The sequence below is a fragment of the Salpingoeca rosetta genome (assembly GCF_000188695.1).
Source record: "Salpingoeca rosetta unplaced genomic scaffold supercont1.16, whole genome shotgun sequence".
Taxonomy (NCBI): Eukaryota; class Choanoflagellata; order Craspedida; family Salpingoecidae; genus Salpingoeca; species Salpingoeca rosetta.
In genome coordinates, this window is record NW_004754918.1 from 271549 (window position 1) to 289610 (window position 18062).

Consider the following 18062-nt stretch of genomic DNA (forward strand, 5'->3'; position numbering starts at 1 on the left):
AAACAGGCAGTAGCGCGGGTTCTTGGTGCCGACGACATTTGCAACGACGGGACCGGCATGAAAGCCAACGCGGATGTTGACGTTGCCCATGCTTGGGTCGGAGGGATCGATGACTGTGGCATTCGCTGCCTGAATGGCAGCCGCTGCGAAGCGCGCGATGCGGGCGGTGTGGTCCGATTGCTCCTTGAGCAAGTTTGTCACTGGTGGTGATGGGTGGTGGTGATGGGTGGGTGGTGATGATGCCAGGAATGCATCGTGAGGTTCGAGGGCGGGCTTGGAGCGGCCGTGCCACGTACAAACGCAAGGATGTCACTGCTCTTGCCAACGAAAGGGCATGCATGGCCTTCAACCAGGGAAAGCAGCGCCGCAAGACCGTCGACGAAACAGAGTTGTACCAACGAACACGCACTCCATGCTTCTCACCTGCCATGTACGCATCACCAATCGTCTCAACCTGGGGGGAGAGAAGGAACCACAAAACAAACTGTGAGACAAGGTTTCAAGCGTCGACTCCTTTACACGCAGAAACATAGATGACACGACTCAATCACGCAGCTGTTTTCACCCTCACCGTAACACTCACTCAACACACACACACACACACACGCACACACGTACGTGTAGACAGACAACCTCTCGAGTTCCCCCGTCAAACACATCCGCTGTTGCCTCTCCGCGCGGCTTCTCCACTCCCCTCTCACTCCTTCTTACATGCTGCACTACATCACCTTGAACAGCTCCATCTCGTCGGCGAGTTTGTCGAGCTTTGTGTAGAAGCGGTCAAGCATATTCATGACCTTCTCTGGCGGGAGCGTGCCGCTGATGTTGGTGAAGCCCACAATGTCCGAGAAGAAGATGGTGACCAGCTCATGGTGCTCCGGCTCAATCTTCTTGCCCTGACGAAGCGCCTCTGCGATGTGGGGCGGGAACACCTCCTCTAGTACGCTGTTGCCGCCCGTGCGTTTCTTCGGCGTCACCTTCTCCACTGCAATGCGACACACGGACGCGTCGACGTGGCCCATGCGTCTGCTCAGCTCGTTGAATGAGGGGCGGCGGTCAGGATCGTGGTGCCAGCTCTCCTTCATGATGATGGACAGTTCTGCCGGCATTGCCCGTGGAATGGATGGCCGCCGCTTGCGTCGCACCACCTCTCGCAACACCTTGTCCATGTCCTCCATTGCCGGGTATGGATCCTGACGACTAAACACCTCGGCCTGTTGTTTGCCGTTAAGCAGCATCATGACGGTGGTGTCGTAATGATTGCGCAAGTGTGCATGTGTGTGTGTTTGATTGAGCGGGTAAGAATGTGTGCGAGAACGCGTGTATGTGTGTGCATGTGTGTGTGTGTTTGATTGATCGTGCGAGAATGCGTGCGAACGCGTGTGTGTGTGTGTGTATGTGTGTGCTGTGAAGATGAACTGTACAGTACAACCAGGCGTTGTTGTTGCCCTCCTTCGTTGACTGCGGCGTGCCACAATCGCACACTCACGTCACAGCAAAACAACAGTATCAGAATTATCAAGCCACCCCAACGCCAACCCCAGCAGGCGGGCCAACTAACCATGATGATGGCGAACGAGTACACGTCCGAGGCCTTTGTGTTTTTTGCTCCTTTGAACAGCTCCGGCGCCATCCAGTATGGCGTGCCACACACCCCTTTGGAGCTTCCGCCCTGTGACAGACCAAAGTCTGACACCTGTTGTGACGGCCATGTAACGGCAGGTGGTGTGATGAATGGTCATATTCGTGCTGGCGGCTTTCACACGCGCTCACGCCTAGGGTCAAGCTCAAATACACGACACCAACACATACATGCTGCAATCTTGCAGTGCACACAAACATACACCTGCACACAAATCAACAAACACACACGCACGCACACGAGTACCTTTGCGCGAAACTTGGCATCCACAAGCACATTCTGCACACGCGCGAGGATATGTGGTGGCGTGTGTGGTGGCTATGAGTGAGCGAGGGACGTATCTTGCGGATCGTATTTACACGCACACGCGCGCCCGTGTTCGCGCACAGACGCAAACAAAACACCGCCATCGCCACCACCACGAACCATGGACTTGAGGTCGCCGTGGACAATTGGGGGCTCAGCAGCGTGGAGGAAACGGCAGCCAGAGATGATGTCAATCAACTGCACATCAGCAAAGACGGGATGAAGGAGTGCATGCAACAGTGTAAGGCAAAGAGCTGCCGTGTTGATGTGAATACGCGCAGCTCGCTGCCGCCGGACCCACACATGCACACAACTAACACAAATACGCACACAATGGACGCACACACACATACGCACACACACAATAAACGCACGCGCACACAGGGCGCTTTTAGTCTTTGCGCTTTCGACGAGCTCACCAGCTCGTATCGCACGTCGCCGTCCACCTCCGTTGTTTCGTTGTGTAGAATCGAGTAGAGGGAACCAAGGTCCATAAACTCCATCACTATCATCGGGTCACACGACGACTCGACCACGCCTCCGATAAACTGCACATGATGGCAAGCCAAAGCAGACCAAGGCATGCAGTGCAGAGGTGATGACAGTGCCATAATGCTAAGCGACCGTAATAAACCCAGTGGCCTAGTGGCAGCCATGCGCGTATGTATGCTTGTACGTGTGTACGTGTGTGCACGTACGTGTGTACGTACGTGTGCACGCGTGTAAAAATAATCATATGCACATACATAAACATATATGTATGTCTACATGTGTGTATGCGTGTGTACTTGAGTGTATGCGTGTGTTATCACCATTGTGGTGGCTGTCAGCGCATCAATCGCTCAAAGGCTCGCTCACAGAAACAGAACCAGGCGTGGCACGGGCCGGGCGTGTTGCTCTCGCGTGCGCTCTGCGTACCGTTGTGACGCATGGGTGCCTCAGCTTGCTTAGCGTTCGCATTTCCTTCATAAAAGATCTCCTGACAGCACAGACGATGGATGGGAGGAATTGATGAAAAGGTATCAGGGTTCAAGTGCAATACAGGAACAACTTGCATGCAATCTCGACACATGCAATCACACAGCACACACACGCTGTCGCAACACGCACACGCGCACGCATATGGTGTACATTGACCACGCACTTGAGTTCCAAGAGCTGTTTCCGCCGCCGCAGACCTGAACTGCCCTTGGACCGCAGTGACTTCCGGGACGATCTGATGTTCATCCATGAAAAGTGCACCGCACAACATCGTTGTGTTGTGTCGTGTCGTGTCGTGTCGTGTTGTGTCGTGTCGTGTTGTGTTGTGTTGTGTTGTGTTGTGTTGTGTGTGCCATGACGCTGGCGTGAGCAAGACAATGATCCCCACATTGACATGTTCAGCAAGCCATGTGCATGCAGAAACACGCTCTGGCTGTAACACAAGTATGCCCCCACCCCCTATCTGTCTCATGCAACACACACGTGCACACATCGGCCTCACGGCTCGTTGTTGGCCCGACTTACTTGCTGCCACTGGCACCGGAACGGCCACTGGCAAGGCTGCCGCCGATGCTGCTGTGGTTACTCTCGCCGTTGGCGCCGCCGACGAGCATGCCTGCAGCGTACGCAGCCTCCTGGAAATACTGTTCCATCTGCTCGCCAATGGACTTCTTCTCCTTCTGCCTCAGCTCAAGCTGCTCCAAGAGCGTGAGATGCTCCTCGTCAGCGCGTACGCGCACCTTGCGTCGCGTCATTGGCGGCAGCACACGCTTCACGGCCACCATCGTGCCCCGGTATTCGGCCTTGAGCACAATGCCAAAGCTGCCGCTGCCAAGACACTCCGGCGGGTCCTCAAACTTGAGCTCGACCGGGTTGATGTGCCACAGGTTGTCTGATCTGCGGTGGAGGTACTGTATCAGGAGGTACACGCCGGCAACGAGCACAACGAGAACAGGGACAACTGTGGCTGCAAGTGCTGTGCTGAGGCGCTCGCAACCGCCGGCAAACCGAACATACCCGCTGCCACACGTGCACCTCCCGTTGACCAGTGATGAGTGGTGTGGGCATGCTGGCTTGCACGGGGAGCAGAAACAACTGTGGTCCTCCGTGGGACATGCGATGCCTGCTTCCTCGCACGCGGTGTCAAACTCTTCGCGCGACTTGAGCACAAACCCAACTGGGCAAACGAGACTGCTGTACAAATCCTCTCCTTGCCTGCACTCGAATCGGCCAGTGCTTGTTTCCTCTAGTAGCCCCAGCTCCTCCTGTTTGTGTTTGTTGTCATTCGTGTGGTCATGTGCGGGTGAATTGAAGTGACATGAGTGGATGTTGTATGTGATTTGGGGGGGGGGGAGGAAGGGAAGGTTTGGTGCTGTCGGTGGTGGTGCTAGAGAAGGTGGTGGGAACCAAAACCGCATGACTGAACATGTTGCATGTGGTTTTGTCTCCCACATACGCCTGCCTCCAGGGAGCAATTGCAACGAACACACATACACACGGATGTACACTCAATCACTCGCACACTGAGCCGTACAAACGCGCAGTTACACACACACACGCACAGTTACACGCACACACACACAGGTACACGCACACACAGAGAAACACACATGCAGAGGTCCACACATGCACACAGCAGATACACATGCACACACGGGTACGAGACAGACTATCTGCCCCCTTTTCATCTTCTGTTCTCTGTGTCGTGTACATACCTGGAGGTTACGCAAGGAGATGTAGCTGAAGCCAGGCTGCCACTCTGCATACTGGCCCTGCACGCTTGTTGGGCTGGAGGCATTCAGGCTCTGCAGGGCTTTCATCACCGCCTCCTGCACCTGAAGTGGGAAGCGGGACAGGAACAGAAGTAGGTTGTTGTTGGCTCAGGTGAGAAATGGTGCTTGCGTCAGGTTGTTCGTATCGTCGTGGCGATGGTGGAGAGCCGTAGTGAACGCAGTCATCGTGTCGAAAGCAGTGTGAGTTGTGGTGGTGGTGGTGGTGGTGGTGGTGGTGGTGGTGGTGGTGGGAATGAACAGTCCCATGAAACAGGGGAAGGCGGGGTCCACGCTGCAGCCTGCGCGGTGACACTGGTGGCAGCGGCCCTCAAGGTACGCACGTGCATGTGTACGCACACACCTGCCAGTCCACACTTGGGTGTGCGCCAAATGGCCATTCTGGGTAAAGTGGGGTGGAGTGGACAAATGGAAACTTTGTTCCTTCCGGTGTCAGCGATTCGCGCGCGTTGAGCACCTTTAAAGAGTCTGCCTCAATCGCACCGCTGGCAATCATGCCTGTATGACGCGCAGATCCACGCGTGTTTATGAGGAGGAGGTGGCGATGTTGAATGGGTATGGATTCTGACCATGTGGTGATGTTGAAGCAAGGTGTTGTTGGCGCAGAAAGGGTGCGCAGTGTGCGCAGCTGTTGCATGCATGCGGTGTGGTGACGGAGGGTGTCTCGGTGATTGTAGGATTGTGCAAGCGGTGCGGCCACACCCATTTCGCTTACCTTCGATGGTGTCCGTGCGCACGAAGCCAATGTCTGCCGCACCTTCCAAGACGTCGTGCACCGTTTGCCTGTGATTTGAACTGAACGCCACCTGAATGCCAGCAGAAGCGCGCGTGCGTGTGTGCGTGCATATTTGTGTGCGTGCGTGTGTATGTGTATGTGTGCGTGCGTGTGTGTATGCATGTGTGTGCAAACGGAAACAAGTTGGTTGCATGTGCACGGTGCTCGCCGTGTACAAGGTGCGACCAGAGCGATCGCGCGTGCGCTGTGAAGATCAAGCAGGACAAACTCGAGTAAAGCATGTGAAGGAAGCCTTTGCTCTTACCATTGCAAAGTCAGTCATGAGCTCGATTCCAGCGACGTGAAGCATGCCATATTGCATCTGGAAGCCGCCCAAGCTCGTCATGGATACACCGGAGAGCCGCTTGCCCCTGACATCTTCCAGCGTGTTGATGTCATCTCGGCTGGCAGCAGTGAATATGACGCCAGCAAACACCGTCAGCTCGTGGCCTGTCATTGTTCCACGTGGCGAGGGGGGACAGCATGGATGTGGTGAGGAAACACGGCACCAGAGATGACAGCGACACACTTTCGACCGTTTACAGCAGCGCAGGTTGGTGGTTGGTGGCCGTGGTTACGGAGCCTTGAGCTACAAGTGGCACTGCACGGCATTGCGGACGCAGACGCACACGATCCAGACACACACACACACACACACACACACACACACACACACACACACACAGCACAACACACGCGCACACACCTAATCGGAAATTGCGCACGGTGAGAAGCGGCGCCATCTCCTCGCCAGATTCAATGCAGCTGAAAAGCGTTGGGTTGCAGTACGTAAAGTCCAGCTCGCCCTTGGACACGCTGTTCACAAAGTCCGAGAAGGCGACAGGGATGGCGTTGAATGTCACGGGCGGGTTGAACGTGCGACCGGCTGTGTTGGTCAGGTATGTCGAAAACCCTTCCTTGAAGTGCTCCTCAAAGTAGTCTACCCCTGTGACAGGAAAGGAGGGGTGGTGTGATGTGATGTGACGACGGTCAACTTGCATGGTGCGCTCAGGCAGTCACACCAACACGCTGCATCTTGTGCGCACTTCCCGTCCCTCGATTACAGCGCCACCACGAGTACATTGCACCTCGCTCATCTTTTTGCCTAGAAATCGCATGTGCATAGCTGCTGCGCCTATCACTCACTACAGACCTTTGTTGTTAAGCACACCCACGGTGTACACCTCCTTGCGCTCTGCACCGCGCACCACATGACAGCATATTGCCGCCAGCGCCACAACCAACACTACCGGTGTCCAGCTACTCTGGGCGATCATGGTTTTGCAACTGAGGATGGAGTGGGGTCAACAATCCAGCTCCGAAGAAAGCATGCCTTGTAACTGGAGATAGTCACAGTGCAGTGACAAGTGAGTGGCATGCAGAATGTCCCACAACGTGCAGAACAAGGGGTTGGCAACATTTGGCAGGCAGGTAGGACGATGAAATACAGCTTTCTCAAACCAAATGAAGATTTGACAATTTATCGTGACTGAACGGGTGGCTACATTCGGGGCTCGCATGATGTCATCAAGGGACAACAACAAAAAGGCGACGCATGAAATCGCAGAATGTTCGATGCCTGAGTGAGGCCGAGGGATGCGCAGCATTGGTGGCGGCTGGCAATGGAGACACAAGTGGTGCAATGCAATGTAACGTAACACGACTGCGAGGCAAGAGGAATCAATTCGCCAAAGACAGTCACATCACTGCTCAGCAAGGAGCAGACTACAACAGCTGCAGCTGGGCTTTGAGCTCTGCAAATCAGTTACACAGGCAGGATGAAACGCGTGTGAGCCTGGCAGGAGAAGGACCGAGAGCGAGGAAAACAAAGAGGGGTAGGCTGGATACATGCAAGCCAAGGCCGCTGTGGCACGAGAGCGACGGCTGAGCAAATGTTGGCTCTCGAAAGGTTGAAAGGGAGCGCTTACCGAACACGAAGCCCAGCCAGTCCTCCAGCGACCCGCGAAGCCACACGCATCTGCGGAAAAGGCGGGTGAGTGGGGCGGGAGTGGGGCGGGGAAGGACGTCAAGCAGGCTGTGGTCAAATTCTTGCACACAACGACACGCAACAGAGGATGACGTAGCCAAACACACATACACACTCACATAGGCATCTAGAAAGAGAAATACAGGACACACACACACACACATACAGCCGCACACACACACACACACACACACACACACATACACACACACACACACACACGTGTACCTGAGGGCGGTGCCTGTAAACTCCACGGAAAAGAGGTTTGGGGTGCCCAGGAGAAACGTGGCGCCATCGCGGAGCAGGGACTTCTCGTCGTTGTCTGGCAGCACCAGGTCAAGCGTGCGCTCAAGGTATTGCTCTGCAGCAGTCCCAACCACAAGGAGAAGAGGGGGAGGGGAACATTTTCATGTTTGTGGATGGAAATGCACAGATTTGGTTGAGCGACAGGGCCAGCCGGAGACCCAGCGAAGGAACAGCGTAACCAACCGCACACACGCACATAATTGGGGGTGGATGACCAACCGAGGCACCATAACAGCCATCACCACCATCACAATCGCCAGCAGCAGCACTGCCAGCCCACGCACCAACGGCGTCGAGGGCCTGTGCGGTGTCGCCGTGCAGATGTTCCGGCAGGTCCAGCACCCGGTCGCGTCCCGTGGCCCTACAGCGCGCACGGACGACGAGGAGGAGGACAGAGAGGGAAGGGGGAAGGGAGTGATGAGGTGTACGGCCGTTGGAGTGTGCGGATAAGTGAGTGGAACCGAGTGCGTGCGTGTGCGTGCGGGTGCGTGTATGTGGCTGGCATAACGCAGCACGTAAGGCAACGCATGTGCAATCACAACGCAAAAGCCTCACGTGGTTGGACGGCTCTGCATGTCCTGGAAGTACTCCTCATCTGTGGCCATCTCGCCCTGCAACCACCCGTGCGCAGCAACAGCTGCTCAGCGGCAAGCGAACGCAACGAAGCCACAGTGAGCAACGTGACGCACTAGAAATGTGCCAACATAATAGCCGCGGCACCTGTGGTGTCGTCATGACTACACACGCACACGCACACGCACACGCACACACACACACATGTACACGCACACACACATGTACACACACACGCACACACACACACGCACGCACGCACGCACACACACATATCCACACTCCCACCACAGTCAATACAAACCATCGATGGAAGCGCGTTTGGGGACGTTGATGTCAAAGATGGAGTTGAGGAGGTGCTGCAGTTGTGGCGTAATGCTCTGTGCCACTTCCTGAAACGTCACCCAAAACCGAACGTTTTGGGGCACACCGTCGGGACCACGAGGTTCACTACAGGGTCACGCAACCAAAGAAGGAGCGAGCAGCGTGTGCATGTGAATCACATAGAAGTGCGAGAAACATGCATGGGTGATGATCAAGGGTTGCGTACGTGCGTGTGTGTGCGCGCACAAGAGCATGTATGGTGTCTCGAGTGAATCAAAAACGCGATAAAAGTACCCCCCCCCCTCCACCAAGCGCAACTTTCAACCATCAGCCATTCGCCCTGCACCCCAGTTGGGCAAACCGTCACCTCACTCCCCTCACTCTTCCCATGACACGCAGGAGCAGTGCACAGTCACCCTCGCACCCCTTCCCATCCCAAATCCAGCCATCAGGATGGCAGCGTGGGGCAGTTCGCGCGGTCCACTCACGACTTGAGGAGGTCGCCGTAGCCCTGTGCGCGTTGCTTGATGAGCTGGAACACGTTGAAGTTGATGCGCCGCCGCACCATCGTCTCCATCGCAACGAGGAAGAACAGAATCGCCCCGCAGCACCTGAACCAACGTGCGCATGCAAGCGGACGGGTAACGGCATGGATGCGTAAGGTGCAGCTGACGATGATGACGACGACAACGACGATGATGATGTGGACAAACCTTAATCACAGACAGACAGACAGACAGACAGACAGACACACACACACACACACACACACACACACACACTATCTCTCCGTAGATGCGCGTGCGCGTGATTTCATGGCAGATGTGTCACATCATGACGCACCACACGTCGAACTTGTCTGGCTGGTAGAATGCACCGCTGCGGCGCAGTTCCGGCGGCTGAGACACAAGCGGAGGATATGGAGGCAGTGGTGGGGAAAAAGGAGGTGAGCACATACTCATGCGCACGTGCACACATGTGCGCGGTGAGGTAATAGTGCAAGTAGCAGAAGCACCACGCAACACACACACACACACACACACACACACACACACACACACACATGAACATACGTGGAAGGCGAGGGTGCCTGTGACGGTGCGAGCAACGACGTGCTGCTGTCCTGCTGCATCTGTCACTGTCGGACACTCGTGTGCCCATTTGGCTGTCCCAAAATCCTGTGCACATGCAGTGGTGTGCACAACAAAGATGGTGGGACGCGGGATGGTGGCGAGATGGTGGCGGGATGGTGGTGGATATCTCCACCAAAGCATTACATACACACACACACACACACACACAGACACACACATGTATACACACATGTATACACACACACACACACACACACACACACACACACACACACACACACACACACGTCACGACTGACTGTGATTTTGAGGACGAATCTCGAGTCGAGGACGAGGTTCTCGAGCTTGAGATCGCGGTGGAAAAGGCCGCTGTGGTGCAGGTGCTGAACACTGCGCACGGGGGGGGGGAGCGGGTGTGTACATGTGTGCATGCAGGAAGTGAGGTGCGGTGGTTACGATCACAAGGGGTGTCGAAGCACAGCCGCAAATCGCACGAATAAAAGAGAGAGAGCAAAATGCAAGCACGAACAAACACACACACACACAGACACACAGACACACACACACACACATATAGACACACGTACACAAGCACACCCACACACACATAGAGACACACCCACAATAAGAGCACTGCCTGCGCGTACCCTGCGACGAGCTGGGAGAAGAGGCGGCGGGCGGTTTTTTCTTCAAAGTTGCGAACAAACGGCGGCTCGCGTCGCTACAGAAACCACCAAGGCAAGCAAACAAGGGGCAGGCAAGCACATGCACACCAGTGAGATGGTTGCAACGACAGCGTCAGATGGTCTGTTTGTGGCGGTTGCAACTGACGACGGTGGCAACAGTGCCAGATACCACTGAGGGGAATCACACGTCTGCCTGCACACCTGGAAGCAGAGGTACTCGAAGAGCTCGCCGCCATTGCACAGGTCTGGGGAGAGGAAGAAGAAGGCGTTGCCCGTAGCGCCGTTGCTGGGCACGGCCACAGAGCCGTAGCACAGGACAGTTGTCACGATGTTTGGGTGCGCTCCCAAGCGACCAAATCCACGCTCAAGAAAGACCTGGAAATGAGTGAGGAGAGAGATAGAGAGAGAGTGTGTGTGTGTGTGTGTGTGAGTGAGTGTGTGTGTGTGTGAGTGAGTGCATGAGTGAGTGTGTGAGTGTGAAGCTGTAGGGGTCGAGGAGGCGCCGGAAGCAGGAGCCGTTTGAAACACTTAAACATGCCCATAACAAAATACGGCACATGTTGGCGTACCTCAATCTCCTTTCTTGCCAAGCGCTCGTGTGTCTGGTGGTTAATGGCAGCACCACTTCCCAAGCGGTCGCTCTGGGAGCGAATGGTCTTGATGAACACCTCCGGACTCTCCGGGTGTGCCCGATCCTTCGCTCTCCAGCCTGTGTGTGTGTGTGTGTGTGTGTGTGTGTGTGAGTGTGTGTGTGTGAGTGTGTGTGTGTGTGTTGTCAACAAGGTATCATGCCACTTGCGTGTCGATTGATGAAAACGCAAACGAGGCACTCACTTTCACACACACACACACATCTGCACACACACACACACACACATCTGCACACAAACACACACATCTGCACACACACACACACACACCTCGCCCAAACTGGCCGCTCTGGATGTAGTCTGTGATGATGAATCGGTCTGCGAGAACGGCGTTGTGAAACGCCTGCGCAGTGTTGCGCTCATCCACTCTTCCATTCGCTTGAAGGAACAGGCTATCTGACGGCGTGCACGCGATGCTCTCGTCCCGCGCAGCAACTTCAGCCTGCTGCACCAGCTCCTGGATCGCTGGCTCGCTCACATCCAACACGGCACGCTCCATGATGTTCGGTCGGTGTTGTTGGCGGCAGAGGTGTTGTTCTGTGCAATTTGTGGTGTCGTGCGTGCATATTGCTTCAGCCAGCCTGTTGACTGTGACACCAACATGGAGCACCTCCACCACGCTGCTGACGCTGATGATGTTGTGATGCATGTTGGGGTGGACCGGCCCGTGCCGTGGCCAGATGACGATGGCGCTGGTGCTGATCATGCTGGTGCTGGTGTGAGGTGGGCAGATGAGGGCCATGGACCGCCCTCGCCCGATGCCGCGGCGAGGGAAGTGACAGTCCGTTCTCCAAGGACATCCAAGGCGTCCTCCTCAGCAAGGAGCGCCGTGCCCGTGCACCATCACAGCAGGCTGCCGGATTATGGCGACGACACAGACGATGACGATCATGATGAGGCAGCCAACCGGCCTTTGCTGCAGCGAGGGTCTCCGTTCAACGCTTCTTCGGCCCGCAGCAAACGCCGCCCCCCACCTTCACCACTCTCCATCTCCACGGGCTCTTCACAACAAGAATCGGTCGGTCTTCACAAAGGAGCGAGAAGGGTGCGAGGAGTCCGTGAGTTGGAGGAGTGTGTCGGAAAGACCGCGAGAGCAACGCATGGTTGTACGAGTGTATGCATATATCTGTGCATGCGTCTGCCTGTGTGCCGTTTGGCGACCTTGTGTGCTGTGTTCCGTGTCCGGCCCGTGGTCGGTGTTGTCAGCTTCTGGCCACAATCTCTCACCACACAATCATTCGTGCACCTTCCACACCCACGCCCACACCCACCCATCCACCCATCCACCCATCCACCCATCCACCCATCCACCCATCCACCCATCCACCCATCCACCCATTCACCCATCCACCCATCCACCCATTCACCCATTCACCCATCCACACACACACACTCACTCACTCACACACAAACACACACACACACACAACCTCTCGTGTGAAGACGTGTTTGGACAAGGTGTGGAGGTTGACGCACAAGTGGAGGGTGGAGCTGATCATCTGGATGCTGCTTCTCATGGCCATTGCTATCGTCGTTGCAGCGGTGGTCGTTAAGTCCAACAAGGAGATCACCGCACAGGATCGCGCATGTCGCGTGTACTGCACAGGGCCCATATTGGCCGCCGTCGCACGCTTCTCCCCCTACGCTGACTCCAAGACCTTCGTGGACATGCCTATGAAGCAAGAGTACGTTTGTAGCATGGTGCGTGCCATGTTGCGTGTGCCATGTTGCGTGTCGTGTTTGTCCTGCGTTGCGTGTGTGTTGTGTGTATTGTGTGTGTTGTGTGTTGGAAACACGTGTTGAATCTGCCTCGCTGCATGTTCCTTCATCTCCCACCTCCCTCGTCCTCTCTCGCAACACCGCGCTTCTCTCCTGTTTGCATCTTCAGCCCTTTGGACGTCTTGAAAGCATTCAAACAGATCGAACCAGGTATGATGGCATCAATGTGTTTGCTGTGGTGGATTCATCATGTCTGACACATGTCAACTCATGCAATGCCACAGCCTGTCAGTCAGCACTCGGGTTGACTCGTACACTCGCGCACACGTGCACACACATACAGACTCGCACACACACACACTCGCATACACATACACACTCGCACACACACACACACACACACACTCGCACACACACATATGTGAATATGTGTACAGGTTTCGTCTCAATCAAACAACACCCTGGCAACCCCGCCCCCCCCCCCTCTCAAACAACTCATCCACTCACACCGTCCCTTGCTCACGTGTGCAATATTATCAGGATTGACGCGGAATGCGCTGGAGTCGTTTCTGGACACATACTTCTTGCCTGCAGGCAGCGACCAGAGCTCGTGGACCCCGCCCGATTTTCCCGCCAAAGTGCCGTTTGCGCATCGCATTGCCAACACCACCCTGCGAGAATGGATCCAGCACGTGCACGAGATCTGGCCCCTGCTTGGCCGCAAGACCAACGCAAGGTGTGACGCTGCTCTCGTTCGCTTTGGCTGCTGGTTGTTTGTTTGGCTGTTAGTCTGTGTGGTCATTGGTTCATGTGGGTGTTCGTTTCGTTGTGTATTCGCGGTTTGGCCGTTTGTTTGCTCCGATGCTCACTTGAAACCACCGCACATTATGAACACCAATGTCACCACCGCCACCACCACACGTCACCTCGCTGTCGCAGCGTGTCTGCGTCGCCTTCGCAGCACAGCCTGCTTGAGCTGCCCAATCCGTACATTGTGCCCGGTGGCCGGTTTAGGGAGATGTACTACTGGGACATGTTCTGGGTTGTGCGCGGACTGATTCGCAGCGGCATGGTTGCAACCGCCATCGACATCACGCGCAACTACTTCAGCCTCATTGACAGGTCGGGCGTGCGTGTGCGTGGTTTTGCGTGTGTGTATTTGCATGGCGTGTTGGTACATGGTTTTGTGTGTGTGTGTGTGTGTATTTGCATGGCGTGTTGGTGTATGGTTTTGTGTGTGTGTGTGTGTGTGTGCGCGCTTTTGTCTGTGCTTTTGTCTGCCTACCTGTCCCTTGTTTTGTGTGTTGCGTTCGCATTTCCATCTTGTTGACATTTCCACCTCGTTTATATTTCCATCTCATTCACCGATGTCACACCCGATGATTGGCTTCCGTGCTGTTCAGGTTTGGGTTTGTTCCCAACGGGGCGCGCGTGTATTATCTCACTCGCAGCCAGCCGCCCGTCCTCAACGAAATTGTCATGTCAATCTACAACGCAACTGGTGCGTGTGCACATGCATGTGCATGCACTGTTGTGTCGTCTCTCACGCGTCATCTTCTTGCATGCATTCTACACCCACGATGCTCGCAACCCACCCTGCTCCCCAATGTATGGCCGCCACTCTCCTACACACACACACACACACACACACACACACACACACACACACACATAACATCCGCCACTCTCCGTGTGATGTCCGGATTTCGTCCACACGCCAGGCAACAGCACGTTTCTGCTGGAGGCCTACCCATATCTCAGCAAGGAGTACAAGTACTGGAATTCAACAACCACGCACAAGAGAGTCAACATCGGTCAGTGCATATGTGCATGTGTGTGTGTGCAAACGCGCATGTGCGTGCATGTCTTTCTGGTCCGTAGTCACAGAGCCATGGTGGTGATCATACAGACAACACAGATCACGCACACACACGCACACACACGCACACACATGCACACACAAATGCACACACACACACGCACACACATGCACACACACACACACATAAGCACACACACACGCACACACGCACACACGCACGCACTCACATATCGACTCCCTTGTCACCATCTGCCTTGCCTGTTCATGCTCAGGTCTTGGGCTGACGGCGGCGCCACTCACGCGATACTACGCCGATACGCAATCCCCGCGGCCCGAGTCGTACAGGGAGGACGAAAACACAGCAAACGTCGCAGGTGGGGCTCTTGGGCGTGGCTGCGGATTGCGTGTGTGTGTGTGTGTGCATGGCTTGAGGTGTGCGTGCTGTGTGCGTGCTGTGTATGTGTGCACGTGTGTTTGTGTTTGTGTTTGTGTTTGTGTTTGCGTGTGTGCGCTGTGCGTGTGTTGCTTACGGCTTGCATCTGTCCACATGTTTTATTTCAGGGTTTGATGAGCAGCAGCGGCAGATCTTCTTCCGCAACATTGCGTCGGGCGCCGAGACAGGTCAGAACACGGAAGTGCGCTCGTGCCTGCCTGCCTGCGTCCACGTGTGTGTGCGTGCGTGTGCGTGTGTGTGCGTTTGTGTGTGCGCGCGTATGTGTGTGGATGAGTGTGTGTACGAGTTTGTTCTTGTCTTACTGCCTCAACATGCATGCGCTTCACATGCTGCACCAACCACACCACCCCTCACAACCATGCTCGTGGTGTTGGCGACAACCCCCCTCCCCAATTGTAGGGTGGGATTTCAGTTCGCGGTGGCTGAAGGACGCGTCAGACCTGAGCACCATCCGCACCACCAACATCGTCCCCGTCGACCTCAACTGCTTCATGCTCCGCTTCGAACGCCACCTCGCCTCCATCGCCACACTCGGTACCGTCGCCCCCCCCCCGTGTGCAAACGTGTGCAAACGTGTGTGCGTGTGCATGTGCACGGTTGTGCGTGTGAGCGTGTGTGTATGTGTGGGTTGTGTTGTGCCTTTGATTCGGCGTGCCACCCCGTGCCGCATGTGTTACTACCAGGCCTCACTCACACCATCTTGCCCACCACCATCATCATCATCGCCATCACCACCACCACTCCCACCACCACTCCCCACTGCGTGCCCAGCCGGCGACCGTGGCAAGGCGTCGACGCTATCGCGCTCTGCGGATGCGCGGGCGCGGGCGATGCTGGACCTCATGTACAACGAGACCACCGGCCGCTTCCACGACATCCTCCTCCCAAACGGCGACCAGGTGCTCGGCGCGTGTGTGTGCGTGTGTGTGTGTGTTTGTGTGTGTTTGTGTGTGTTTGTGTGTGTTTGTGTTTGTGTGTGTGTGTTTGTGTGTGTTTGTGTTTGTGTGTGTGTGTGTGCGTTTGTGTGTTTGTGTGTGCATGCCTTCTGTGCACATACATTGTCCGCGGTTGCCTCTCTTCTGGTGCAAGTTGGTGTCGTGTGTATTCGCCATCTCCATTGCTGACATCACGGCAACACCATTGCTGCTGTCGCCACCGCAGATCCAGGGCCGCGTCACGCCTGCCGCGTATTTGCCGCTGTGGGCCGGCGTCTCTCCGAGCCAGGTGCGTACCGGGCGAGTGTAGTTATGTTTGTGTGTGTGTGTGTGTGTGTGTGTGTGTGTGTGTGTGTGTGTGTGTGTGTGTGTGTGTGTGTGTGTGTGTGTGTGTGTGTGTGTGTGTGTGTGTGTGTGTGTGTGTGCGTGTGTGTTAACACGTACGCTTTAAACCCCTCACCACGTTTGACCTCACATTGATTGGCTCGTGATTGCGTGATGGCGTGATTGCGTGTGCATGGCAGGAGCTACACATGCGTCTGGTGGAGTCCCTGACGCAATCACGTTTGCTGAAGCACGCGGCGGTGGACACCACCCTCTCCACGACGGGACAGCAGGTGCCGTGCCGTGCAGCGTCATGACGATGGGCATATCTGTACACGCCTGTCATTCCTTGAGTGTTGCTTGTGTGTGTGTGTGTGTGTGTGTGTGTGTGTGTGTGTGTGTGTGTGTGTGTGTGTGTGTGTGTGTGTGTGTGTGTGTGTGTGTGTGTGTTGTGTGTTGTGGTGTGTGTGCGCGCGTGTGTGTGTGAGGTCTCAGCAAGCCCATCATTTCAACACACTGATTCCATTCAAGCTGCTTTTCACGCATCCTCGCTGCACACACTTGCCTTACTGCTTCTCCGCACCTGTTCCCGACACACACACACACACTCTCACACACACACTCACACACACATACACACCTCTTCACCTGCTGCCAGTGGGACAGCCCGAACGCGTGGGCGCCGCTGCAGTGGCTGCTGGTGCGATCGCTCGAATCCGTACACACGAGCGACGCAACCAAGCTCGCCACGTCCATCAAGTGCAAGTGGCTCAAGACTGCCATGATTGCGTATCATAACTCAGGTCGCTGCATGCAGCTGGTCATGGTGTGCGCACGCGTGCTTGTATGTGTGAGTGCATGCGTGTACATTCGTTGTGCATGCATGTACATAAGCTGTACATGTGTGTGCATGTGTGTGTGTGTATGTGTGCATATGTGCTTGTATGCATGTGTGTGTGTGTGCTGATATGAGTTTAAGGAGTGAAGCAGGTTGTGCTGACGCCACTGCCTGTGTGTTTTGTGTTGTCATTCACGCTTCAACCTCTGGTCTTTGTGGCATTGCAGGGCACATGTATGAGAAGTACGACGCTGTTGTTGTGGGCAAAGGGGGCGGAGGTGGCGAGTACAAGCCACAACTGGGTACGATGTACTACATGTACTGCTGCAGGCCCCGTGAAACCATGATGCGTGTGAAGCACACACACACACACACACACACACACACACACACACACACACACACACACACACACACACACACACACACACACACGCTCATTCTGTGTAACAATCATCCGCATGCACCCACCCGCACATCCACTCACTCGCTCACTAACACACACACACACACACGCACACACTTGCCATGTCAGGCTTCGGATGGACGAATGGTGTCGTGTTGGACTTTGCTGCAGAGTTGGCAGCAACGTTTGACACGGCCTGTGCACACGTGGCGTAGCCGTGGTGGCTCCTCTCCTCACCCATCACCTTTTGCAAAGTGCCTCCTTGTTTGTTGCATCACCACCTCTCTCTCTCTCTCACTTGTCTGATTGTTTCCCGTGTTAATTGAACCAAACCTGTTGCACAGCATGGCGTGTTTTGTAGTCAAGCGCAGTAAACGGTGGAAGAAGAAGCAGGAGGTGTGGAGGGAAGGGGGTCTGTAGTGGTGGGTTGGAGAGGTGGGAGAGGGGGGC

At 55.4% G+C, this 18062-nt stretch overlaps 3 protein-coding genes across 3 annotated transcripts in view; 1 reads left to right on the top strand and 2 right to left on the bottom strand.

Moving 5' to 3' along the window:
• The window catches only part of PTSG_07038 (TKL/DICTY4/DRK protein kinase), an 8409-nt gene extending 1547 nt beyond the window's left edge, over positions 1–6862 (bottom strand). Inside the window, exons 1-16 of the mRNA XM_004992393.1 lie at positions 6648–6862; positions 6201–6440; positions 5760–5944; positions 5435–5525; positions 5063–5217; positions 4645–4764; positions 3455–4194; positions 3093–3164; positions 2867–2927; positions 2368–2496; positions 2069–2146; positions 1889–1921; positions 1562–1696; positions 729–1214; positions 424–454; positions 1–200 (exon numbers count right to left, since the gene is read on the bottom strand). The exon at positions 1–200 is cut by the window's left edge and continues 9 nt beyond it. Coding sequence (XP_004992450.1) covers positions 1–200; positions 424–454; positions 729–1214; positions 1562–1696; positions 1889–1921; positions 2069–2146; positions 2368–2496; positions 2867–2927; positions 3093–3164; positions 3455–4194; positions 4645–4764; positions 5063–5217; positions 5435–5525; positions 5760–5944; positions 6201–6440; positions 6648–6771 — 2880 coding nt within the window. The 5' untranslated portion in view covers positions 6772–6862. The remainder of the gene's footprint in view (positions 201–423; positions 455–728; positions 1215–1561; positions 1697–1888; positions 1922–2068; positions 2147–2367; positions 2497–2866; positions 2928–3092; positions 3165–3454; positions 4195–4644; positions 4765–5062; positions 5218–5434; positions 5526–5759; positions 5945–6200; positions 6441–6647) is intronic.
• A 105-nt stretch (positions 6863–6967) lies between these two features.
• On the bottom strand, positions 6968–11695 carry PTSG_07039 (serine/threonine protein kinase). The gene is made up of 14 exons (XM_004992394.1): positions 11385–11695; positions 11034–11173; positions 10666–10839; positions 10426–10499; positions 10078–10168; positions 9758–9862; positions 9528–9583; positions 9173–9295; positions 8665–8810; positions 8343–8424; positions 8072–8148; positions 7710–7842; positions 7423–7472; positions 6968–7248 (listed from the first exon to the last, which is right to left on the bottom strand). Exons 1-14 carry the CDS (start codon positions 11611–11613, stop codon positions 7220–7222), a joined length of 1509 nt encoding a protein of 502 aa, XP_004992451.1. The 5' UTR covers positions 11614–11695; the 3' UTR covers positions 6968–7219.
• PTSG_07040 (uncharacterized protein) lies at positions 11670–18001 on the top strand. The gene is made up of 16 exons (XM_004992395.1): positions 11670–12132; positions 12558–12799; positions 13003–13043; positions 13374–13569; positions 13773–13955; positions 14237–14334; positions 14555–14647; positions 14928–15029; positions 15217–15276; positions 15509–15643; positions 15881–16008; positions 16271–16333; positions 16569–16661; positions 17027–17171; positions 17434–17508; positions 17742–18001. Exons 1-16 carry the CDS (start codon positions 11716–11718, stop codon positions 17825–17827), a joined length of 2157 nt encoding a protein of 718 aa, XP_004992452.1. The 5' UTR covers positions 11670–11715; the 3' UTR covers positions 17828–18001.
• Positions 18002–18062: the final 61 nt, after the last annotated feature.

Coding starts and splice junctions, on each gene's coding strand:
- PTSG_07039 (XM_004992394.1), bottom strand. CDS start 11,613: ATGGAGCGTGCCGTGTTGGATGTGAGCGAGCCAGCGATCCAGGAGCTG. Junction 8,425..8,664: donor CAAACGCGCTTCCATCGATG/GTTTGTATTGAC, acceptor GCCGCTGAGCAG/CTGTTGCTGCGCACGGGTGG. Junction 7,843..8,071: donor ACAGGCCCTCGACGCCGTTG/GTGCGTGGGCTG, acceptor GGACTGCTGCAG/AGCAATACCTTGAGCGCACG.
- PTSG_07040 (XM_004992395.1), top strand. CDS start 11,716: ATGGAGCACCTCCACCACGCTGCTGACGCTGATGATGTTGTGATGCAT. Junction 14,335..14,554: donor GTCAATCTACAACGCAACTG/GTGCGTGTGCAC, acceptor TCCACACGCCAG/GCAACAGCACGTTTCTGCTG. Junction 15,277..15,508: donor TGCGTCGGGCGCCGAGACAG/GTCAGAACACGG, acceptor CCCCAATTGTAG/GGTGGGATTTCAGTTCGCGG.